The sequence below is a fragment of the Octopus bimaculoides genome, chromosome 26, assembly GCF_046866305.1.
Source record: "Octopus bimaculoides isolate indiv1 chromosome 26, ASM4686630v1, whole genome shotgun sequence".
Taxonomy (NCBI): Eukaryota; Metazoa; Mollusca; class Cephalopoda; order Octopoda; family Octopodidae; genus Octopus; species Octopus bimaculoides.
This window is the reverse complement of record NC_142953.1, coordinates 1903984-1931419: the sequence shown is the minus strand read 5'-3', so window position 1 is coordinate 1931419 and position 27436 is coordinate 1903984. Positions and strand designations below refer to the sequence as shown.

Below are 27436 nucleotides of genomic sequence, written 5' to 3'. Positions count from 1 at the left end.
ACCCCAGGACTTATTCTTTGGAAGCCTAGTACTTATTCTATCGGTCTCCTTTTGCCAAACTGTAAACACACCAGCATCGGTTGACAAGCGATGTTGGGGGAGGGGGGGGAACACAGACACACAAACATACACACATATATATATATATATATATATGACGGGCTTCTTTCAGTTTCCGTCTACCAAATCCACTCAAAAGGCTTTGGTCAGCCCAAGGCTATAGTAGAAGACCCTTGCCCAAGGTGCCACGCAGTGGGACTGAACCCAGAACCATGTGGTTTGTAAGCAAGCTACTTACCACACAGCTACTCCTACGCTTTGATGGTCAGATAGCATTACTAATAGCAATTAGATATGGAAGTTTATTTTCGACAGACCTTAATAGTCATTTCAAAGCGAAATTACTGTATTTTTTGACATTTTCATATATATATATATATATATATATATTGCCTTTTGATTTTGAAAATTTGGAATATAATTTCTCTTGCAACATGTAAAAGAGATTATTTCCTTGGTTTATTTATTTGAATTTTTATCGATTCATTTCAACAGTATTTTGCAGACTATAAGTTTAATTGAATATTCTCTGGCTTGTTTCCATGGCCATACTGTCAAGTATTGTGTTTATTGAATATAAAGTCACAGGTGGTAGGTGCGGGTGTTGCTGGGTGGTAAGAAGCTTACTTCTTCGCAACTACATGGCACCGTGTTCAGTCCCACTGGGTGGTACCTTGGGCAAGTGTCTTCTAGTATAGGTTTGGGCCAACCAAAGCCTTGTGAGTGGATTTGGTAGGCAACAACTGAAAGAAGCCTGTCATGTGTGTGTTTGGTTGTCAAGCGATGGTGGGGGGACAAACAGACACAAAGTTGGTGTGTTTTTTATGTCCCTATAATTTAGTGGTTTGGCAAACGAGACTGATAGAATAAATACAAGGCTTACAAATAAGTACTAGGGTCAGTTTGTCTGACTAAAGGCCGTGCTCCAGCATGACTGCACTCAAAAGACTGAAACAAGTAAAAGCATAAAAGAATATGTATACACACACACTTACGCATATACAATTCACATTCATACACATATACACTTATGTCATTTATATATACTACACGCAGTTATTCTCACACACACATGCACACAAGCACATATATATATATATATATATATATATATATATATATATGTATATATGTATGTATAAACACACACCTTACCTAGTAATTGTTGTGGCAGTGTAAGCAGATATAATGGGGGATTTTTTTGTTATCTGTTATCTTAATCTTCATATCTGTAAACTTGAAGGAATGATATGGTTGTTGGCTTGTATGACTGCTGGGAGCAACAATGGGGATATATGTTTTAGGGGATTAAGGAAATGAGAAATTTTGTTTACCAACAGCCGAGCTCTGTCTACTTTTGACACATTGTTGCTAATTTCCTTTCTTTTTATCTGTCTGTTCAAGGAAATGTTGGATGGGTTAGGCTAGTACAGTGAATGTTTAGAAAATTGTTGCTGGTTGACTAGTGTGTGTGTGTGCGGGGGGGGGGAGAGAAAGAAAGCGAGGTGGTTCATAGAAAAGGTTCTAGATCGAAACAGATCTTGGGGTGGAAGACACAGTGTGTTTACGTGAAGGGTTTGGGATATCAGATACAGATCTGCATGTAATAAGAGTATGTTGAGGTGAATAGTAGTAGTAGTAGTAGTATCTGCCTGTCTCTTTGTCTCTGTCTGTCTGTCTCTGTTCTATCAAGCAAGTTCAGGAGATTAGTAGCCATTGTAGTAGTAGTGGTAGTAATGCAAGAGGGAATTGAGCATTGTAATGGCGGCTCTTCAAGGGAACAGGTTCATCTCAGTTGTGATGTAATATTTTATTTGCAACTGTAGGTTAGTTGTTGTTTAACCCCAGGTATGCTCTGATCCTATAGACCTATGATGTAACACATTCCAGTAGTGACCGTCTCGTCTTTTATCCAGATGTTGCATGTCTAGGTCTGTATTATCTCCCTACTATTTGTTTTTTCTTTTTGTAAGATGACTGGATGTGACTTCCCCCACCCCTTTAATTTTTTTTCTGTTTCTAATGAAATACACACTATCCATATGATTTATTTTTTTTTGAAAAGCAACAATTTGAAGGGATTTTTGTAAAATAGCTTTTTATTACTAAGAGTAGAATTGTTAGAGCATTTGCCATGAAGTAGGACTGAGCCCAGAACCATGTGGTTGTTTTGAAGCAAGCTTCTTACTACACAGCCACGCCTGTGTTAAATGTCACTTTTCAAAAAACAAAAAAGAAAAAAAAACCCCAACCAAACCTGGTGCAGAAATTAGAATGTATATTGGAACATCATAGAAGAAGAGCAAAAACTCTGGCTCATTGCTTGATGTATTTTATTGATGAATTCTTTAGTGAGTTTGTGCATTTGGTGAGAGCTTACTCCTCATGGGAGGAACCAGTGAAAAACCACTGACTATGAATGAATGTGACTGACTCATACACTTAAAATGTCAGATGTATGGTCTTTTTTTTTTTTTTTGATATCTTCCTATCTTGGTGTTTCTCTTTGTGTTGCTGTTTTAACTTCACCATCTGGCCCCTTGGGATCCCTTTAGCAGAGTCATTTCTGATGCAAACGTAATTCCACCCCACCCTTCCGCCCCACACCAATGAAATGGTGATAGGCACTGCTCTTCCTCTTCTGGCTAAGCCTTTTGAAAAACCAAAACAAAGAACAAGTCTCCCTACTTGGCCACTATTTAGTATGAACCCTATTTCAAGTCTGTGTGGTTTACAAATACTGTTAGCATTTTGTCCAGCGTGCTAACGATTCTGCCTTAAACACTTGCTTAATAATGACAAGGCTAATTAAATAAATTCTTCGTTATTTTCAAAATTGATTGAAGCAAAGACAATTTATTTTGATAGAAATATGCTAACAAGTGTTAAAATGGAGTTTAAATATGAGAAGCAAAATTGTCTTTAAGAACATTTGAATACAGAATGATTGCAAGAACACCCCAATTCAATCTGATATTCTGGTGGTTTGGCGCTGTTGTGTAGCTTCTGCTTTAAATAACTTTCTTATGTAGATGCAAGGCCAGAAATTTGAGGGAAGGGAACGGTCAATTGTATCAACTTCCGTGTTAAACTGGTGAGCTGGCAGAATTGTAAGCACCCTGGACAAAATGTTCCACAATATTTTATCTGTCTTTGTATTCTGAGTTGAAATTCCGTTGAGGTCAACTTCGCCGTTCGTCCCCTTTCAGAGTCGATAAAATAAAGTACCAATCGAACACAGGGTCCGCTGTAATCAATTGACCCTTCCCCCAAAGTTGCTGGCCTTGTGCCAAAATTTGAAACCAATATTTAACCGGTACTTTATTTTATTGAGCCCAGAAGGATGACAGGCCAAGGCTACCTTGCATTATTTGAATTCAGAATGTGACATACTGGAACGAATACCACAAACCAATTTATTGAACATGCTAATGATTCTAACACCAATCACTCAGCCTTCGTTATAATTTTTATGAATCACTTTTTTGTTTCTTTTTTAAATAGTATTTTTAGCTCAATGATACATTTAAAATAATTAGTGTTAATTAGTTGTTTTAAATTAGCGCGATTGTTAAAACTCTTTTACAGTGACTCGTAAGAAAAAGAAGAAAGCCGTCTCTTATTTCCTACCTATACAGTTATAATTATTACAGCGTTTAATCTATAATCCATTAGTTTGGGGGATAAAGGTTATCTCTGTGGACATTGAACGAAGGAAGCAAATCAATGAAGGTTAATGAGTTTAATTACTACTGCTACTGCTTGTACAGAAACTCAAGATGTTTATTATAAATACCAAAAATGCTTGTTGCATGCAGTGGTATTTTTAAATGTTAAGAAACTTGCTAATTAGAAGGGTGTACATTGTGTTTTTGTTTGTTTGTTCAGAGGCAGTTTTATTTCATTTTAATGAGAGAAGAGCACATGTGATTTGTTGCAAGTCTTGGTTGCTTTTCGTGAAAGGTTAATGCCAAGGATGAGAGCCTTTTTTTCTTCTTTTTTTTTTTTTATTTAACGTTAACAGTTTGTTGTGTTTCATTGATGAAAATTGTTTTGAAGTGTGTATAAATATATGGAACAGATTGTGAAAGGTCGCTGCTTTCTGTGTCAGAATAAACAAGGAAAATAATTTTTGTATGCGACTCTACTATAGAAAGCATCAGGAGATAACATTTAAATCAAAAACAACTGCATTTATTAATACAAATCTGGGGTCAAAAACCCCACAGACCCACTGGGGTAGATGCCATCATCAGTATTTTTAATGTCCGTTTTCCATGCTGGCGTGGGTTGTGGGCAGATTGACAGGAGCTGGCAAGGCGAGGAGCCACACCGAGTCCATTAGTCTGTTTTGGCTTGGTTTCTTTAAATAACTGAAGATTGTTTAGATAACTTTAAAACAGGAAGTTTATATCCTGGAAGCAGAGGAGGTCTCAGGTGGGTTGGAAACAAAAGGGGTCAAACAACAAATTTATTTGCCTGTCAGATTTTCACTCCTCACAGGTCACTCTCACCCTTACAAAAAAACACTGGTCTAATTGCTCTCCTCTTTCAACTGTTGTTATTTGTCAGTGAGTAGATTTCGATCTCAGTATCCACCCATTTAGAGTTTGAGTACCATAGATTATTCAAATAGGAAAGACATTTTACCAAGTTTGCACAATGAACATCCTGCATTGACAGGGCGTGTGGCAGGATAAGCAGCATCGTTTGTATTTGAAACTTGTTTATTATAGATTTGTTTATTTTAGATGAAAAGATAGGAAACCTTTTCTCATGAAAACATTATTTCAATAAACATTTAATTGCTCTCTAATTAAGATAGGGCTAATGAAGTGTTGACGGTCACAATCGGGAAAAGAAATACAGGAACAGGGTAGGAATTCAAAGCTTACAACTGGTCGTGAATATTTTGTTACCTTATATAGGCACAGGTGTGCATCTGTGGTAAGAAGTTTGCTTCCGGGTTCAATCCTACTATAGTGTTTTCTACTATAGCCTTGTGAGTGGTAGATGGAAACTGAAAGAAGCCCAGGTGTATATATATATATATATATAAGTAGGAGACACTTGCCTAAGGTGTCACACAGTGGGACTGAACCCAGAAGCATGTGGTTGGGAAGCGTGCTTCTTCCCACACAGTCGCACCCTGTCCAAATTGTTATTTTCAAGGTCCTCTGACTTGACAGTTCCCTCCTTATTCTTGTCATTTGAAAATTTGAAAATGGCCTTTAGTGTCACAAAGGCCAGTCATTCAAAAATAAGGATGGATGTCATTTAACCAGAGTCACGAAGTAAATAGGTTTACGAAGAAAAAATATTTCTATTATTTCACGTATTTTTTGATTTAGTCATGCGAAAATATTTCTGTTTAGGAATTTGGGGTGGGGGGGAAAGGAGAGTGAGGTGGGATTCGAGGGTGTGTTCATTTGTGTTTGTGTATGTTATCATACCTTCTCTCTCTCATGAACTGACACTCCCATTTCGAAGTAATAACTTTTTCATACCTCCACAAATGGAGAAATATTTAGGAAATTATAGAACCATGTTATTTTTGTTGCGGTAATAAATTTTCTCTAGCCAGATGCCCTTCCTGTTGTCATCTCCCTCTCTCTCTCCCTCTCTCGTTTTCCAGGAATGACCTGTCAAGCTTTGGGAAAATATTAACTTGCTAGGAAACGAAACGAATGACCTTGCTTGTGTGATAGTGTTTGCTCATTTATAACCATCATGTGATGTCTAAACAAGGACATATATTGTGTGTGTGGGGGTGTATGTGTGTATGTATATATATATAACTCTGAGGTTCCACTCACTATGAAACATGTAGCCCATATCTTTACTCTATTCCGTAACTCTTGTGTGTATGAGTGTATGTATGTATATATATATATATATATATATATATATATATATATATATGCATTTATACATGTATGTATGAGTGTGTGTGCGTGTGACAGGTTTCTTTCAGTTTCTGCCTACCAATTACATTCACAAACGTTTGGTCTGCCCAGGGCTATAATACAAAACGTTGCAACTTAAAAACTGTAACCATTTATTTTCGAGTGTGCTTGCTTCTAAAATTGGATATTGATGAAGTGAAATTAATATTGCATGTTTATTTGCAGTTTCAATTTGATTGCTTTTAACCAAAGCCCATCTCGAACACAGACAGTATTTATTCAACTGATATAGGTTCGTTAAGATAGCTCATAACACTTGGCACTTACATTTAATGTGTTATATATTTCCATCAACATCACGATTACCTCCTCATATAACTGACTTTTGTGTAATCTAGCTAAACTGGTTTTTTTCTTCTTAAGTATTCTATTTTTTGATAATTGTTGAATGCTGGAAAATATATTGGGTTGGTGCATAATTATTGCGGCTTTTTTTCAACAAAAACAATGACAACATGTAACAAAAACATCTTTAAATGATTATTCTGGAGCATATTCACCATCTACTTCAATTACTGCTTCCCATTTGCTTGGCAGACGGTCAGACCGTCATTTAAAGAGGTTTTTGCTAAATATTGGTATTGTTTTTGTTGAATAAAATTTGCTGGAAAAAAAAGCCACAATAATTATGCACCAACTCAATATATGTAATTTAAATCAGTTATCCTTCGGAGATGGTATCACAAAACTGAAATTATAGATTGTTTTGTGTTATTTATTTGTTCTGCAAATTATTTTATTTTTTATTAATTCTTAAAACATTTTTCACAGTCCCCCACACAGGCCGATACATAAATACACAAATATACATACCTATGTACACATACATATATACATGTACAAAAAATACATGAACATAAGCAATTTGTGTGTGTGAGTGTGTCTAAGCGTGATCGTGTGTGAGCGTGTCACTATGAGCTGGAAAAAAAAAATTAAAGAAATAAGTTTTTTTATGGAAATTGCCAAACAAATGGATAAAACAGAACAATCTTTATTTCCAGTTTTTTGAAACCATCTCCGAAGTAATCTTTTGACAATAGCAGTGAATAAACTCTTCCCAATTTAGCTGTTTATGGTTGAATTTGTGTTTGTCATCACATTCCAGGTTTCGTTATATATTGCTTGCTCTTTGTACTGTTAGCTTTTTAAGCTGTTCACCTTCAAATCTGATTAAATATAAACTTGTAAGGTGTGACACAGTAGTTACTAGAATATCTTAACCATGGGTGACCAACTTGCTGGGAGGAAGTAAAAGTAGTTTGTCCCCCCCCCCATATATATGTGAACATGTATACATGCATGTACGCATATATACAAGTATGCACTCACGTACGCACATTCACACGCATGTACTCAAATGCCCGATACACTCGCATGTACACACACACACCACAACACAAATTCGTACCCACTCTCGTACATACATACTTTGCTTAATTAAAGCTTCTGATATCTTAATTAGTTGTGTTCGTTATATCATCATTTTCTTGTAAATGTTGAGAGATTACAGAGAAAAACGCTGAGCAACTTGATAATCGTTTCTCTTTCCATAACAGTTGCGTATTGTGGAAATACATTTTCTATGTGGTTCAGAAGATATATCTTCTGGGGTGCTTTCACGAATGTCTACTTACTGTAAACAAGGGACCCTGCCTTCGTCTATGCGTGAGTGTGACATTGTGTGTCATTAGATTCAGATTTAAATACTAATTATATTTTGATTGTAATTGTCAGAAATATAGAGCTCGGCAGTGAAACTAATATGTGTGTATTGTAGGCATGTATTGTGTGTGTGCATATACATTTTTGGGTATGTACGTACGTCTGTGCATGTGTCTACATATTTGATATACATATATATATATACATACAGAGGGAAGTAATATATGGTGCACTTAGATATTGTTAATTTAAATGAATACATGTGTTAATATTTTTTCTTGTTTCTGTCAAAGACTGCTTTTAGTCATTTTCCACAATCAGGAACACAATTTTAGTGACCCATGGAAAAAGTCCATTGAAAATTAGCTGTATACCATACATTTCAGGATGTAAATAAAGTACCTACTTACCATTGTATCTTGGTGATTCTGTAAAGCTTTTGACATTAAATTAATTGAAGGTGTGTGGCTTAGTGGTTAGGGTGTTGCACACACGATCATAAGATTGTGGTTTCAATTCTTGGATTGGGCAGTGCTTGTGTTCTTGAGCTAAAAACACTTTTTTCACATTGCTTCATTCACTCACTTGCAAAGGAGTAATCTTGCAATGAACCCTGAAAGGATGAAAGGTGAAGTCGACAGCTGCAGGATTTCAACCCTGAGCTCATTATTGCAACATATACGGCAGAGCATTCTGCCTAAGACTCTTGACAACTCTGCTAAATAGCTGTTGTCTGTTTTTTCAAATAGACCATGAAATATCTGATTGAATTAAATAATCTTTATTGTGTTATTTGAGACTTGTGAGTGTGTAATATACTCTTACAATCACTACACATTTTATGGGAGATGGTTGTTGTCTCCGCACATTAAGCAGTAGGGAAGATAATGAAAATATTTAGGTGACCTCCATAAAATACAGAGATAAAAAAACAAACAAGAACCAAATCAACACAGCACATCTGAAAACAGTAACGCCATCTCTAGGGTATTTTTGTAACTGCTTCAAGAAATTATATTCTCTTCCTCACCTTCTTATTTGAAAATATCTTCTACCGTAAACAAGCAGAAATAATAAACCTGCAAGTTTTTACCTTCCACATTATAACTGCTCTTAATGGAGGTTCCTGGAAGTAATTGAGTTGTTATTGTTGGGTGAAAGAATCCAAAGGCCCAGTTATTAATAGTTGTTGTGTTGGCAGAATCTTTAAAGATAAACTGCTTTATGGTTTTTGTCTTGGACGTTTGGTCTCTGGGTTCGAATCCTACCAAGAGTAACTCTGCTTTTCATTCTTCTATGATCAGTAAAAATACCTGTCGTGAACTAGGGATAATATAACCAATACCCCACTAAATTTCTGGCCTTGTGCTTTTTTTTGTCCTGGTTAGAAATTAATATATATTACTGAGCAGAAATAATCTATCTTTTACTTGTTTCAGTCATTGGACTGTGGTCATGCTGGAGTCCTGCCTTGAAGGGTTTAGTCAAACTAATTGACCACCATACTTATTTTTTAAGCCTGATACTTATTCTACCAGCCTCGTTTGTTGAACCACTAAGTTACAAGGGGTATGTTAACAAACCAACACCAGTTGTCAAGCAGTTATTGGACACACACATGATGGGCTTCTTTCAGTTTCTGTTTACCAAATCCACTCACATGACTTTGATTAGCTTGGGTATGTGATAAAAAACACTTGCACAAGTTGCTAGGCAGTGGGACTTGAACCAAAGACCATATGGTTGGAAAGTTAACTTCTCAACCACACGCCCACACCTGTATAATAATAGCCTGTACAAACTATATTTCATTTCTCCTTGTTGCCTTCTAGTGTAGTCTTTTCATTTGCTCTGATATCAGTGCTTCTGTGTAAAAATAGAAATTATACGTGCATATGTTTATCTCTGTCCCCGTTTATTGCATATATTTAGATGGGGGTTTTTGAAACAGAAAATACAAAACTGCTGTTTAAAATATCGCTGAGGGTCTTATAAATAAAAAAATGTAAATATTTTTGTTCAGTGCAGTTTGTGTGGTGATAGTCAAATGTTGGTGGAGAGATGATAGAATTGTGCAATACATAATGATAAAAGAGTGCTAGGGCAGAAAGAGTTTCAAACTGTGAGATTAAATTTTATATATGTGGTTAGCTAAAATATATATTGTGTGTAGTGTGTGTTCTGTGTACAATATTTGGTGGTTCGTTGTATTACATTTTATTACATTGTACAAATTGATTGTATAGTCTTTTGTCTTTGTCTTATATCTGTTATTTGTGTGGTAAGAAGTTTGCTTCCCAACCACATGGTTCCAGGTTCAGTCTCACTGTGTGGCACCTTGGGCAAGTGTCTTCTACTATAACCTTGGGCCGACCTAAGGTTTGTTGGTGGATTTAGTAGATGGAAACTGAAAGAAACCTGTCACATACATCGATGTGTGTGTTTGCATCTGCGTTTGTTTCCCCCCACACCACACTACTTGATAACTGGTGTCGGTGTGTTTACATCCCTGTGACTTAACAGTTTGGCAAAAATACTGATAAAATCAGTATCAGGCTTACAAAAAAAAACACAAGTGCTGAGGTCAATTTATTGGACTAAAATTTTTTCAAATTAGTGCCCCAGCATGGCCACAGTTTAATCACTGAGACAAGGAATAGAGAAAAAGGTAAAAGATACTGTATGTGTGTGTTGTATATTGGAAAGTATGATTATTTATATATGTATGTATGTATACATATACACACATATATATATATCAACCCCCCCCCCCCCCAGTAAAATACACCGTGTTCGTAAAAAAATATCACACTTCTTATGCTCTGATGACATCTTTTGGTTTCTATTTTCGTCATTCTTTGGAAGATTTTGTGTTTGTTGCTAATCTGAGGAAACTAGAGTTGGCGAACCATTTACGTGGCGGCAAGAAACTTGATACTCATAAAAGTCATCTAACCAATGATGACGGCTGCACATGATCTTTCTAATTGCATATCATCATCATCTTTATTGTTATTAAAGCAAGCTGGCAGAATCGTTAGCATGCTGGGCAAAGGTTAGATTTAGCTAACCTTGTAAAAAGTTGCTATAGCCATGTGCTAAGGGGTTTTCTTGAAATTTAGCCCTTTGTGGCAACCTTCGTAGGTGTCCTTTCCATTCAAAATGAGCTCCATGGTTACCATAGCCCTATCTCATTAGAAGCTTTAACATGATTTACAGTTGCTTAAGATTCCGGTGGGGGTGGGGAAGAATTGCAGTAGAGTTGTGGTCAAAGTTGTTCTAACCATGACCTTGTTTATTATCACAACAGAATATCTAGATTCTTCAGTGCCTTTCTTATTTAGGATGGTCTGCTATGATTTGAGGAAACTTGCAATTTTCGTTGACATACAGAAATACATCCTTCCTTTTCACCTATTAATCTTGTTTATCTTCAAAGCTGTAATTAAAAATGATCTGTGATTAAAAGCATTCCAGCCTTGATCGACGAGTCTTTTATTTAGGGCTATATTATCTGATGTCTTTTTTCTCTCCCCCCTTATTTTTTGGTAAAGCTAATGTAAAAAACTGAGGACGATTTGGCAATTATTTCTAGCACATCTACGGTTAACCCTAACCGCTATTTAGTCACCACTCATTTAAATGACGGCGTGGCGTTATTGTTGACAGAAAGTCTGGAACACCAGGCTAAACTGCCTTACTATATTACTTAATCCTAACATCTTGGTTCAATATCTTGTCAGTGCCAACGTTATCTTTCATCCCCTCAGGGGTAGATCGATGAATTAGAGACAGTAATCTAGTCTCTACTCCATTACCCACATTCCTTTTGACTTCCGTTTACTCCTGCTAAATTGTTAACTCCGAAGCTGGGCTGTTTGCCTTTTACTGAAAACTTAAAATGCAGGAAACCTATTCTGCTTCATGGATGTTGTTGTTTAGCCTGTAAATAAAACGACCGTGCGAAGCAAAAGAGAATGGCGACGAAGTGGAAGATGACTCCTTTGAATGCGTCGCACGGTCGAACACATAACATGATATATGACATAGAAGGCTCGCCGTGAGTGATGATGCCAGCCAAGTGCCAGTAAAGGAACAAGTGCGTGGCAGAGACAACCGTTTGCTATATAAAGAGAGTAAGTTTATTAACATGGTGAAACTGTATTGTCTGTGTGGGCGTCTATGCGGTTACCTGGTACAGAATATTCTCGCAGGTTGGTTCTGACTGTTAACTTCGTGGTGGAAATAATCCACTCATACAGTGTCGAGGTGAAACCGCGTTTGTCGTTGTTGGTGTTGCTGGCGACGACATTGTGGCAGACAGTACATTGGTGGTGAAGACGTCGTCGCTGGAAACTGGCTGGAGCTGTGTTCTGTATGTGGTCAGCGACCAGACCTGTGACACGTCTGAAATCGAAGAAGACGGGCGTAAATGGATCGGGCTTATTTATAGATGAAATAGGACTCACCGGAAACGCAGGAAAACTCTCTCACGTGACCTTATCTGAAGGCCACGATTGGACTGCATGCACCCTGAACTGCTGATGATTGCCGCGCAAATGAGAACCAATCAGAGTGGTGGACGCCACTTCGTTATCATTTGTGATTGAATGTCCGAGAGAGAGGTTTCACTACAAGTCCCAGATCAAGTTTAAGCAGACTTGTGATCAAAAACGTTCCAACCATGAGCTTTCTGTTTTCCATCTTACCGACCTCAATCTTGGGTGATATACCTAACGCCTAACATAAAATTACCCTGAATTTTGTTTTTGTGCGGCCCGCCTGATAATGGAGCTATGTCTCATACGACCCGCTTCTCGAAACGAGTTGTCCATGCTGACTTCGCCTGCCGTCCAGTTTAGCGGAAACCATTGTTGCATGCATTCGAATCAGGTTCCGGTTTGAGGATGTTAACTCAGCTTTCTCCTCTGTTTCATTGATTCACCCCCACGTAAAATAAAAACCTATCCCTCTCCCTTCAAAATGCATCTAGTATTACGTTATTCAATGTGTTATTTTCTTTGAGTGTGTATGAAGTACTTTAAGACGTTTGGTTGCTGTTTCTAGCAGGTCGATAGACTTTGTCGTTACCTTAAGAAATTTTTGCCCGCCGCACTAAAAAGATTCCCAATTCCTGGTTTAGATAAACATTAAATTAAGAAAAAGGTTCACGGGCGGATGACAGGTTCCAATTCTTATATCTGTGTAAATCTTGTATATATCTATGTATAATTCGATATACATTAATAAAGGTAAGTTTAACACATTAAATTAACGCGTAACATCTTCATTAACGCCGCCACTGAATTTAGGATGTTTATATTATTTACGAGGTATTCTATATTTCTCAGCTAGAGTGTAGTTGGGTCTCAAGGGGGTGGTACAGACCTAGCAATGTGTTATATAGTGAAAACAAAATTTCCATTCAAATGGCTATTACCAGGCGATTTCTGACCGTTTTAAGTCGTAGTGGAAACGCGACCTATGTCAAAATAGGTAGACGAATATTGTATACATTTTATAATTGAAAAATTGACCATATTTTGTACATATGACTATATCAGCCTGTGGGCACAGGTTTCCCTACACTTGATCTAAACCTAGTGTAATGATATTCTCAATAATCTTAGGAGGAAGGGCTGCATTGTGGTGAAGAGTGGTTTCATCTGGGAGTTTTTTGTCTCCCCAAATATTATAACTACAAGGGAGATAATTAGCTATTTACTACCGAAGTAATCTTCTCTTTATCTTATCGAGAATTAAAGATTGGAGTTGATCGACAGATGAATGTAAGGACTTTTGATTATATTCAATTTATGGTCTTGTAGAGAAACATATCGGTAATTTCCTATTCGACGTTCGTAAAATCACAGTGATCCCAAAACTTTATTTCAGTAAAATATTTCCTAATTATACGACCGGCAAGTAAAAAAATGAGGAATAGTTTCGCCTTGGGCACATGCGAGAGAATTCTTCAACAATCCACGGCGGACACACCAAGCAATACAAGTCGCTGAATGTGGCAAAAGATCGAACCAGTGTCGCAATTGTGTGCCGTTCATTGATTATCTGCCGATCTGTAAGCATTTCGTTTGGGATTCACAATAAAACGAGGAGCACCAGGGCGTCCACGAAGCATACTAATCGATTTTGAATGAAATTGGAACTAAAATTCGATTTGACGAACGTCAAATAGGAAATGTTGAGAGTAATGTCGCTTTTCTTTAGCCCCAGGTAAACCTCCAACTGTGTAGAACTATGATCATAATCATTCCATAATCATATCTCTTGGGCATTGTTTATTCACAACTATGTTATTAAAGGTATTACTCCCTTTTTAAGCTGGTAGACCAGTGGTTCTCAATTAGGGTCCATATAAGATTTTGTTGCATAAAAAAAAAACCCATTAAATGTTTAGTGTGTTGTAGAAATATCAATTTATTGCACATAAATTTTTACAATTCCTAATAATATTCAATTAGAAAAATATATGATTTTTAAAAAAATCAAATAGGGGTCACATCCTTGAATGGCTACAGGAGTCCATTCAAGTAAAATAGGAATCACAGTGTCCATAGGTAAAAAATGGTTGAGAACCACTGTGGTAGACTATAATTTGATGGAGATTTGGCTGCTGTTTCTAGCAAATTAGCGTCCATACGCAAGATCTCTTGTTGACTCAATAAGACGACTTAATAACTTGTATGAATGTCTGTACGCATTTGGGAATAATCACAAGATGTGTGAGTTAAAAACAAGGTGCAGCCAAAAATTAGGGTACCATATTTCTTGTACCTCGTTAATGTTTTTATTGTTTTCTGCCACATTTACTCCTCCAATACAATCTGAAGGTTTCGCCACTTATTCTCCAATGAACAACATCCTGTTGTCTAGAATCCTCCAAAATGTCAGATTGTTTTTGTTTCTACTGTTGAGGTTCGGAACCAATCCTTCACACTGACTTTTTTATTAACGACATTCACCTTTTCTTGCACACAATCTGCATACAATCCCAAATTTTTACAATGTATTCATTACAGAAATTGGAATTTCTACAATGGAAATTAATAACTAATTTCATAGCCATGAGTGAGTGAGTGTGTGTTCAGCTAATAGGAAAACACACACACAGACACACTCCACTCCACTCACTCACTCACTCCACTCCACTCACTCACTCACTCCACTCCACTCACTCACTCCACTCCACTCACTCACTCCACTCCACTCACTCACTCCACTTCACTCACTCACTCACTCCACTCCACTCACTCACTCCACTCCACTCACTCTCTCATTTCATTCATTAGACTATGGCTATGCTGGGGCACTGCCTTGAGGGATTTTAGGTGAATGAATTGAAACCAGTATTTAATATGTTTTTTAAAGCCTGGTACTTATTCTGTCAGTCTGTTTTTTGCCGAATTGGTAAGTTACAAGGATGTAAACACACCAACATTGCTTGTCAAGCGGTTGTGGGGAACACACACACACACACACACACACACACACACACACACACACACATGACCCCCAAGACAATGTTTTTTAAAGCATGCTACTTATTCTATTGGAAAAAGTCTCTTAGTCTCTTTTCACCTAGCTGCTGAGCTATGGGGATGTAAACACACCAACACCAGTTGTCAAGTGGTGGTGAGAGACAAACAGACATAAAGACACACATGATGGGCTTCTTTCTATCTACCAAATCTACGCACAAGGCTTTAGTCAGCATGAGGCTATAGTAGAAGACACCTACCCAAGGTGCTACACAGTGGAACTGAACCCAGAAACATGTGGTTGGGAAGCAAGCTTCTTACCACAGAGCCACACCTGCACAAGTAAAAGTTTCTGTATGCACAAGTTAACAGGTATACGTGTACTTAGTGAATGCAATGCAACATATTTCAGGTTTTCTCTACTTGCAGTGGTACATTTGGTAATAAAAGAAACAAGATGCTTAAATGGCATCACTGAAAAGGATGGGGGGAGGGAAGTTGGCAAGGAAATATATCTGGAAGTTAAGTGGAAAGTGAGAGAGAATAGAAGTGAATGCAAGAGATTCTCAAATATCACAGGTTGTGTGTGTGTGTGTGTGTGTGGAGGGGGAGATTCCTTTGGATATTTAGAAAACAAAGCATTGTGTCAGGAGGAAATCAGGGCATTATACAAAGAAGAAAAAAAAAAATCTGGTCTAATAGTACAGATTCTTTCTAACTGGCAGTGATAGACAGGCGGAAGTTCTGTTATGGGAGATGATTGTTCGACAGACAGAATAGTAGTGGGAGGAGAACTTGCATAGTAAATATAAAAGTATTGGACAAGTAAATTATTTGTCTTGAGTTCAAATCTACTTCAGAATTTAACATTTAAATCTGTTTCACCTAGTTCTTGATGATGTAGTTGTGTGAAAGTAGGTTATAGATCTCCTGGAAATATTGCTAGAAATAAGACTAATGGCCTACCTAAAGGGAAATTTATTGTTCTTCCATTTAATATTGCTTTCAAATTTTGGCACAAGGCCAGCAAGTCCATGGGCGGAGATAGGTCAATTAGATCGACCCGTGATCAACTGGTGCTTATTTTATTGATCCTAAAAAGGATGAAAGGCAAAGTCAACCTCAGCGGAATTTGGATGCCTTTGTTTAATATTTCAAATATGTAGGTCTGTCTTCTGGACTGTATCCTGCTATACAAGTAATTCTCCCCCTAATTATTCCACTATCTCTCCTCAGCCCTGTTCAACTGTAGTCTAACGTGGAGCTGCCTCTGCCTGGTTGTTTAACCTGTAAGAAGCAGCAACCGAAATCCTCACGTCAAGCCATGACGTCTTGAAATAAAAAAAGATTATAGGCATTGCTCTTCCTAAATGCTAAATGCTGACAGGTTTACTGTCCAACCTGTGGATCACATCCCTGCTCACTGCCATCAGGGCAGAGATGGTTATCCACCAGTGAGCCGCATGAGTCAGAGTGGTTGTTCCAGCCACCTGCAGGGCAATGCCATTTGTATGTTATCCGTTGGGACCATGAAATGGACTGGCAAACCTTCTTAGATATTTCTTTGCTGTGAGGAAGAGGAAAGATACAAGGATTTTGGCAGGACCCTTCATCAAGATAAAGGAAAGAAAAAGGGGGAAAAATAGAATTTTGACAAAATTGGTTTGATATTTAACCAATTGATTAATAATAAAGAAGTAGAATTGAAAGTGAGCCAGAACACGTCAACACTATATGTTTGAAATTGTTGATAATGGTAAATGTCCAGACCTACCCTCTAGGGTACAGTTTAGTCATGAGGGAAATATTACCTTGCTTGCTAACAAGAGAGGTATCCAGCCATAGAAAATCTGCCTCAGTGAATTCTGCCCGACCCATGCAAGCATAAAAAAGGGGGACATTGAAATTGTTGTGATGGTGGTTTTTTTTTACTATAACAAAATCTTTGATCTTCAGTTAATATTTCTCAGCCCATTGGAATTAAATAAAATTTCAGTTTGGCTTATTATTGCAAACGGCTTTCTTTCCTTGTTTAGTGAGTCTTTTCATTGAGTGGGTCCAGTCTATAACATGCATGTTGACGAATCTATTCCATTAAGAAAGCTTTTGCGCACCAATTAGAAAAAAGATTTGCTGTCTTCAAACGAAAACGAATTTCACAATAGAATCAAGCATGAAACATTTTCACGCTTGGTTTAGTTGCAAAATTTATTTGCTTACATCAAAAGGAAAAATATGTAAATCTGTTTCAAGAACTGCAGTGACACATTACTATTCATATTAACGTGTACAGAACTGGCTTTGAACATTTCGTCATAAAAATATCTGTTTTTTGAAGACTTTCTTCTGTGTTATAGACTTCTTTACAAAAAAATTACATCCAACATTGTCACCAAGACATATTTAATACTTTCTATAGATAGGGGTAAACATATCAAAGGGCTGCCAGCCATGACCATCCAGTCTTTTAACCCTTTTGATACCAACCGCCCTGAGACTCTACCAACTAAAAAATTTGAGGTAATTTTTCATTAGATCTGCTATTCAGTAAGTCCCATGAGCTGCCGTTTTCTCGTTGCTGTTCTAGAATGTCCTCCTTGGGAAATCCTGTATAAAATAGGTGTAGGTATGGCTGTATGGTATGCTTAGCAGGATTTCATCTTTCTTTATTGTATTCTGAGTTCAAATTCCACTGAGGTTGACTTTGCCTTTCATCCTTTCAGCGTCAGCAAGATAAATACCAGTTGAGCACTGGGGGGCTGTGCAGTTAACTTAACTCACAACCCTCGAAATGGCTGGCCTTGTGCCAAAATGTGAAACCATTATTATATTGTTGCAGTGTGATTGTTTAAAAGTAGGTAAAAGTTTTATAATATTTAATTTGGCACAAAAAGCTGTCAGTTGTAAATAACTGAAATGTTTAGTTTGCAAAGCAGCCTCACTCCACATGCAGAGGCTGCCGGAACAATATCGGCAGCTGCAACAAGAAACACTCTCCTTGAAAGCAGTCGGCAATTACAAATATTTTAAAAGTCTAAATTACATGAAGAAGGGAGACATAGGCAAGTATCAATAAATGGTGAACAATACATACATCTTGGATATATATATGTGTGTATATATATATATATATATATATATATATATATATATATATATATATATATATATATATATATATATATATATATATATATATATATATATATATATATATATATATATTTATACACACGCATATATGGATGTATATATACGTGCACATATACTTGTATACATATGTACATGCATACACATATTCAAACACACGTATATATATATATATATGTATATATATTATATAGTGGATTGCTTGATATAGCAATAGATGCAGGTAGATATATGAAGTATATGTGTGTGTGTGTGTATATATATAAATAGATGGATAGAGGCAGTTTGTCTATGAATATATATATATATATATATATATATATATTGATTGATATAGACACATGAGTAGACACATGTGTGTGTGTGTGTATTTACAGACACATGCCAGCATGGAAGACAGACGTTAAATGATGATGAAAGATAGGTATATCATCATCATCATCATCATCATCGTTTAACGTCCGCTTTCCATGCTAGCATGGGTTGGACGATTTGACTGAGGACTGGTGAAACCGGATGGCAACACCAGGCTCCAGTCTGATTTGGCAGAGTTTCTACAGCTGGATGCCCTTCCTAACGCCAACCACTCAGAGAGTGTAGTGGGTGCTTTTACGTGTCACCCGCACGAAAACGGCCACGCTCGAAATGGTGTCTTTTATGTGCCACCCGCACAAGCCAGTCCAGGGGCACTGGCAACGATCTCGCTCGAAAATCCTACAGGAGCCAGTCAGGCGGTACTGGCAATGGCCACGCTCAAAATGGTGCATCTCATGTGCCACCCGCACAAGAACCAGTCCAGGGGCACTGGCAACGATATAATAGATATAATTTATATAGATATGTGGCTAGATACGTCACAATCAACATTCCTTCAAAAAAAATAAACAAATGAAAAAATGTGAAAATGGAGCCATTTTGATTATGTTTGTAGTAAATAACTGCAGTCATTCCATATATGTAAACTTTATGGGATAATGTCTGTATTTTGAATCTCTGGCATCTGGAAGTCTGAAGGCATTTACCATTTACAGAGACAATTCTGCAAAGGGCCCTGATGTATTTTAACTGACAAACGCCTTGGTGATAGCCTGATCTTGCATGGTTGTTGTTTGAAATGGGGAAATCTGTAGAAGGTTTTTATTTTTATTTTTCTCGAAATGCGTTTTTAAAAATATCTCCCAATGGACTGCAATTATTTCAATAATTCTTTTTCTTGACTCAGAGAAGTTTCGGTTTTCAAAACCAGAGTCCCCTATAACGTTTGGTAATTCATTACTAAATGCTTATCGGATAACAAGCAGTCGGTCGGTATGCCTGCCTCTTGTGTGTATGTGTGAATTCGATGCATACTTGCATATCCTTAAGTACAAGCTCACATGTACAACCACATTCTTACAGACACACACATACACACACAGTTGTTCACTGTTGCTTTTATACATATGCATACACATTCCAGCAGACACACATACAGACACATATCCCTACAACATATGCATATACACACACATATTTAATTTTTTTTTTACTTTTTTTTCTTGTTTTTTTCCCCTCTGCTAATCTTTTATTTGCGACATTTTTTTGGTAATGTTTCTGATGTTTAAAACTGCATTTGTTCACGTCAGCTTGATGTGTGTTGCCTCTGTTGAGTCTATTGATGGTGAAAAATCTGTTGGATGTAAGGGGGGTGGAGAGAGAGAGAGAGAGAGAGAGAGAGAGGAGGACGCTAAATGTTTCACAGAGAGAAATATATTTTCAACTTTAATTAAATTCTGTTAATGCTCTTTAAGCTTTTCAAACACACACACACACACATGTACTTTTTCCCCATCTCCTCCGTTCTCGGTTAGTGAATTAGTGAAATTAAAATGTCTGTACATCTAACTTCAACTTCTGGGGGGTCTTAGATTAAGAGCCCCCTTTCTAGGGGTAGTAAGGCAGCTGTGTCTAGTTCCAGTATGGCTGACTATAGCTAGTTTACCCAGTGAGAGAGTCTCTGTGTGTTTGCTCATCCTGCTAGAAATAGCAGGCATATCTCCCTCCTATTGCACTCCACTGTCTTCAAAACAGAATGTTTCCAATTGTGATTGTAAGTACTCAAACTCTTCAGCATTTAATCTGGCCATATCTATAGCACTAACATTCAACCTGTTTTATGCTCAGAGTAGCCAGATCTGATCTTTCACACCTACCCTACAATGCCATTTTAAAAATAACAATCAGATCATAGGAATCCTGAAGCTGTGAGATGAGGCATGATTAATCCATGGTCATTTTAAAAAGGGCACGCCCGGAATACTTTCTGATCAGAGCTGATATGGCTGTGGGTTCAGCCCCACTGCAATGAAACTTGTGGGCACGTTTTCTGCTATAGCCTCAAGTCAACCAAAGCCTTATGAGTGGAAACTTAAAGAAGCTCATTGTGTGTGTGTGTGTGAGATCACCACTTGACAACTAGTATTGGTGTGTTTATGTCCCCTATAACTTAACGGTTCAGCAAAGGAGATCAATAGAATAAGTACGAGGCTTTAAAAACAAAAATATGTACTGGGATCGATTCATTCGACTAAAAAATTCTTCAAGGTGGTGCCCCAGCATGGCCACAGTCTAATGACCGAAGCAAGTAAAAGATAAAACGTAGGTGGTCAATGTCGGTAACAATTATTTAGTGGCTTTTAAGAATTTGGATAAGTTCATCGTCTACCATGGGGACAAGAGGATACTGGCTGTTGGTGTTTTGGGACTGACCTTTTGTCTGAGAGAGAGAGAGAGAATGTGTAGCTGTGTAGATCTAATTAACTAGAGTGTATTAAATCAATAAGTTATTGGGGCAGCTCCAATTAGCTATGCTGGAGCAGATTTTCAATATTTGCACACAGACACAGAAACCCATTCCAGAAGGTTGTCTGTTCATTGAGGAAGCCTTTGGGCAACAGATTATGCTGGGTTCTCTCCCTTGTTTCTACTACTACTACTGCTGCTGCTGCTTCTCTACACTAGCCCCCCCCCCCCCCCCCCCCCTCCACTAATCTACAGAATCAGGTGATGATGATGATGCAGAATCATTTTCACTTGGTAGCTGAGGTGTATAATTGTGAGAGAAATTCTGTACGTCATCTTGTTACCTTCTGACGTGTCTGTTGGTTTTCATAATCTCTTTGTGGTTCAACTTGTCTTTACCCATTCTACGAATTAGCTCCGCCACCACCATCATTACTGCCAACCACTGTCCCCCCCCCCCAAGTTTCAAACATGGTACCTCTGAATTTTTTTAACATGAAAGAACAGCACTTGGGCTTTTTTCTTTTTTTTCTTTTTTCTTTTCGTATCAGGTCTATAAACTATGAGAACTGTTTTATAGCTCTTTTATATTCCTGGCAATTTTTTTTTTTGTTCTTTTTATGTCTATTTCTTTTCATTTTCAAAAAGAGAAAATAAACAAAAGCATGAAAGCTTTCTTTAAATAGAGGAAGGGAGAACAAAAAAAAAAAAAAAAGCAAAAAAAGAGCAAAAGAAAATTGAAAAAGCAAAAAAATAAAAAAAATAAAATAAAACTCTCATTTAAAAAAAAAAAAACATACTTGGTTACCTTGAACTATTATGTAGTATACAAAACAATAACAGCAAGTGGTTGTATGTATTGATAAATTGAAACAGGTCGTACAGATGTAAAACTGGGTGGTGGAAGGGCTTGAGGCTTGAATTTCTTTGTAAACTTATTGCAGTCACAAACAAACTCTGTAAGGGTTTGTTAAGTTTTAACCTGTTGTTGTTGTTGAATAATGTATTGCTTATTTGCCTGGCCTACATTCACCTTAGCCTCGCTGTTAGCTCTGCTCCCAAACTCCTCCTGTTGATTTCTTTAAATAACTCACCGTTTTTAGAATTGTTTAATCCCTGTAGGTGCAGGGCGTGGCTGTGCAGTAAGAAGTTTGCTTCCCAACTGCATGGTCCTGGGTTCAGTCCCACTTGCATGGCACCTTAGGCAAGTGTCTTCTTCTACAGACTTAGGCTGACCAAAGCCTTGTGAGGAGATTTGATAGACGGAAACTGAAAGAAGCTTGTTGTGTGTGTGTGGCTTTGTGTCCGTATTTGTCTTCCACCACTGCTTGGCAACCAATGTTGGTGTGTTTATGTCCCCTGTAACTTAGTGGTTCAGCAAAAGAGACCAATAGAATAAGCACCAGGCTTGAAAATAAGTACCAAGGTCTTCGTGGTTCAACTTATCTTTACCCATTCTACAAATTAGCTTCACCACTACTACCATCATTGCTGCCACCACAACCACTGACACCACTGCCACCATTACATCAGACTCTTAATTCTTCAAGGCAGTGCTCCAGTATGGCCACAGCCTAATGACTGAAACAAGTAAAAAGATTTTAAAAAATGAAAAAATTTCATTCAACACCTGGCTTCCAATTACCTCATCAAAATCTCAAAGCTACGAGATAATTCCTGATTAGCATACACTTTATTCTTTCCAAAGTAATGCTTATTCATTTTGCTTTGAATTAAAGGGTTAATTATATAAATAATAATAGGACTTTTTAAATGTCAAATGGCTGTTGGGGTCCAGCCAAGTAAAATAAGAACCAATGGTAGAGACAAACATAAAGAGGCACACACACACCACAGGCTTCCACACAGTTTCCTTGTACCAAATCCACTCACAAGGCTTTGGTTGGCCTGAAGCTATAGTTGAAGACTCTTATGTTTTTGTTACTAATTATTATTAGGAGTTGTATAAAACAATCAAAATATTTTGTGTGTTGTAGAAGTGTGATTTATTGCACATGAAGCTTAGCAACAAAATCTTATAGGACCACCACCACCACCACGTCGCCCACAAGGGTCATGCGAACCACTAGTGTAAATTTTACTATGTCAAACATCTTGAGGTAGGATCTGAATCATATGTAGCACTTTATTTTTCAATCCATTCTGCTTTGTCATTCTGCTCGATTCACCTTTAAATAACAATTCAAAATAGGTTAGTGTTTTCAATAAAACGGCTCGAATTTTGACGCAAGTCGTATTCAAGTTGTTGACGACACACAGCAATGGAAAAGGTTAATTGAGTTGAGTTTTATCTGTGAACCAATTGTTGTGCATAACTTATTTTATTTTTTTTGTATTTGTTAATTTTTTTCTTTATTGATTTTCCGAGCAACATGAGTTTAGGGAGTAGAGCCAGCATCTGAATTTTTGGTTGCTAATATTGAAATTTGAAGGGGCTTCTCATTAAGCTGTTTAATAATCGTAAAGGATGAATTGACAAATAATTAGTAATTTATCATGTTACTTAGTCTCAATATCTGGAAACGTGTAACGGTATTGATCTTGGTCTCCTCTGTTGCAATTGTCACATGTGATTGCCTGGTTAAGAAACACGTGAACGAGGAAAACCCAGCTCAGTGGAAAGGAATTTAGAAATTACCATTTCATATAGTCATTTTTATCTCCTAGTTTTTATTTATTTATTTAACTTTTTTTTTTATCTGGATTGAAGAATTGGTATATTTTCTTAGCAGTCACTGTTGATTCAGCTCTGATAAGATTTTTCAGCTAACCATAGTAACTACACCTTCTTTAACATACACGCAGGCAGACTTTAGAATTAATCCATTTTTAACCCACTTTCTTCATAATGTTAGTTAATGGCAGTTGGCTCTGGCATTTTTGGTGAAGTTATGTTTTCATTTCGTATCTTTAGAGTGGCTAGATCTCAAAAAAAAAAAAAAGAAAGAAAAAAGAAAGAAAAAAACTGAAAATATAATCTTGTTAAGTATGACAAATACCGAATTTGATGGTATTCACCAAATATCAGTCTGCTTAAACGATGATTAGCAATCATGCTTAGTTGATGAGACTATGAAGACAGTTTTGTTATTTTATTTTTATTTTATCTGTACTAAAACACAACTGAAATTATTCTAAATGGTAATTAAACATCAAGAACTGTATTTCAACTTCAACAATATTTGCCGGCTTGTGTTCATATTTTAACTGCGTAATCTAGTTTACTGATTAGGATCAACTGGTTTTACCGTTGTTGCTAATAAATTATCATATCTTCTGACTGGTGAGAATTCTTCAGAATTACTGGTTGTCTGTCAATTTCTATTATGCAAATCATGCCTTTACACTCATTAGCAGCAGGTTTAAATAAACGAAAGCTAGATCTCCCTCTGGGTACAATGTTAGCTTTTATCGCACAGAATTTTCTGAGATCTGATATCAGTTCCTTGCAGTTAAGTGGACTGTGTCTGTGGAATTCTATTGATAGGAATTATGATTTTGAAGTAGGACACTTGGCTCTTGATGCTTTTTAACTCTCTCTCTCTCTCTCTCACAGAGCCGTATCCATCTTGTCCTTCCACCTTTATCTTATAGCTAGAAATTTATATATCTAATATATCTAATATATGTTTGTGTGTGTGTGTGTGTGTGTGCTGCACATTTTTGACTCTCCAATGGAAAGCTTCCTGATTAAGCACGAGTTCTCCAGCTACCTTGCTGCTCTCGTCCCAATTAGCTCTTGACATTGTATACTTTGCCTGTTTTTTGATCTACTACCCTCCACTCTTCTTCTTCCATGATAATGTTTTCCAGACCTCTCTCTCTCTCTCTCTCTCTCTCTCTCTCTCTCTTTCTCTCTCTCTCTCTCTCTCTCTCTCTCTCTCTCTTCTCTCTCTCTCTCTCTCTCTCTCTCTCTCTCTCTCTCTCTCTCTCTCTCTCTCTCTCTCTCTCTCTCTCTCTCTCTCTCTCTCTCTCTCTCTCTCTATATATATATATATATATATATATATAAATAAAAACAAAAGTAAATGAGTATATGCATATATACGTACAGGTATGTGCATACCGACATCCACCTGTATGTATAGGTGCATATCTGGGTACAGGACATTGCAAACAAACGTAGACGAGAACACACGAGCCACATAGAGAACATTCTACTTCATCAGCTACCCACGTTTTAACACCGGCGTTTCGACGAGCTTCGGGCAGGGCGCAACGTTATATGTTATAATTTCTCTCTCTCTCTCTCTCTATATATATTTTATAATTTAGAACAAACAGTAAGTTGTCATTATAGTACTCGAGGTCTCATTCTCATTCTTTTGTTGTCACTTTTTGTTATTATATATATATATATATTTATTTATGCGCCCTTCTAAAGCCCAGCCAGGCTCATGGGCCCGGTTTCCCGGTTTCTATGGCGCATGTGTTCCCCTTCCCCAGCTGGATGGGACACCAGTCCATCGCAGCGTTACTCATGAAGCAGGAAGAAAGAGTGAGAGAAAGTTGGGGCGAAAGAGTACAACAGAGGTTGCCACCACCCCCCTGCCACGCACACATATGAAAGGAGTTCAGTTGGCATTAGGAGTGAAAAATCTCACAATTTGCTCTTTGTCTGAGAATGTGGAAAGGAACAGCAAGTGCTGTTGCTTTGGCTGCTGGCCAGTAGATGCTGGAGTGATGTGGTGGGGAGAGGAAAGGGCCACAGCAGAGGTACTCCAGATGGATCAGAAGTCTGGCATACAAGTAGATAAACTGTTGTGTATGTACAAGGGGGTGGGGTGCTGAAAAGTTCCTGACTTTGGGTAAAAGAAAATACAGGAGGATCAGTTAATTATGGTTTTATTCAACATTTTCCCCTCTTCCAGATTCGCACACTTATTGCAGCAGTCCTTCAGTTTTTTTAAGCCCTGTAAAAGAATTCAGAAGGTTGGGCCTTCAACCAGCTGTTTTGCAATGCCCTTAAAGCCAAGAACTTTTAAACATCCCCTCGTTTATATGTATGCATACAGATAATGTATTCTATTTTCTTTATCATTGAAATACTTTGTGTATAGCTCTGACCAGACTGTTGCCTTGTTATCACTGTGATTGAAGTTATAAATTTAAAATTAAAATGATTAACTTGTAAAATAATTAATTTCTTTTTGTTATTTTTCTTTTCAAAGGTTGATGAATCATATGTGGATGCTAAAATAAATGAATGTACAGAACGTGTTGTGTCTATCTTCACACCGAGACCGCAGGTAGTTAGGAGCTAACATCATGCCTTCCCTACCAAAGCCAGGAAGCTTAAAGGACCCTGAAACTGCAGCTCTCTTCAGCTTGGAAGATCCGGAAAAAGTTTTTACGGAACTGAGAGAGATTGGCCATGGCAGTTTTGGTGCAGTGTATTTTGTAAGTTGACTTCAATTAATAAATTAGCTATGCAGTTCAGCTTCTCTAATTTAATTTAAAATGAAACAAAACAGATGAATAAACGAACATCACCTGAATTAATATTGAAGGATCTCTCTCTCACTCGTTTTCTCTCTCTTTCTCTCGTTTTTCTCTCTATGGCCAGTTTAAAAGCTGACGGGTTAAACTGATGTTCAGGCCAAAAATTAACATGGAATTTTGATAAAAATTTTAAATTTTGATCACTTTAAAACAAAGTTCCTGGACGCTCTGTTTCCTGCCTTATTAAAACCATACCACCTCCTCTTCATCCAAACCCACTGCTATAAAAAATTTCGCCTTGCACCTTGGCCTTCTGTCAGTTGTAAGTATTGTCTGGACTAGATGCAAGGGCCCCAGTGGTATCAGAACAAGTCCACATTGCGTCAACCCCATTTCTCTTCCATTTTCTAATGTCTTTGAGAGAGGCATGAATGTCATACACTCTCATGTTGTTATTCCATATAAACTTACATCCTTCAGGCTAGACAAACATAAAAACGGCAATGGATGCCCTTGACTGTGCACCATGCTGAATGACCTGCAGTGCTTTATCTTCCGTCTCTCAATTGCAAGATCAGTTCCTCAGCAGAGTCACTGTATTCTTTCATCTCTCTCTCTCTCTCTCTCTCTCTCTCTCTCTCTCTCTCTCTCTCTCTCTCCCTCCCTCCCCCCCTCTCTCTCTGAGATCAATAATATATGTATTAGTCATATTCTATATTACCTGGCTCCATTCTGTCTTCACAGAAGATTGTACCTTTTTAAAATCAATATTCTCTCTGAGTTGCATTGCTTACTCTGTGTGTGTGTGTGTGTGTGTGTGTGTGTGTGTGTTTATACAACACGGATTCTTGGTTG

The 27436-nt window shown here is 37.4% G+C and overlaps 1 protein-coding gene across 7 annotated transcripts in view; it reads left to right on the top strand.

Annotated features, from left to right (window-relative positions):
* Positions 1–27436, top strand: part of LOC106875840 (serine/threonine-protein kinase TAO1) — an 83909-nt gene that overhangs the window by 21823 nt on the left and 34650 nt on the right. For 3 of the 7 annotated variants that reach the window (XM_089342688.1, XM_089342692.1, XM_089342690.1), the window contains exon 2: positions 26311–26539. In XM_089342688.1, coding sequence (XP_089198814.1) covers positions 26408–26539 — 132 coding nt within the window. In that variant the 5' untranslated portion in view covers positions 26311–26407. Of the gene's footprint in view, positions 1–17910; positions 18042–23115; positions 23239–26310; positions 26540–27436 lie in introns of those variants that run through there. The other 4 variants (XM_089342691.1, XM_089342693.1, XM_089342695.1 and 1 more) reach the window with 3 other exon arrangements.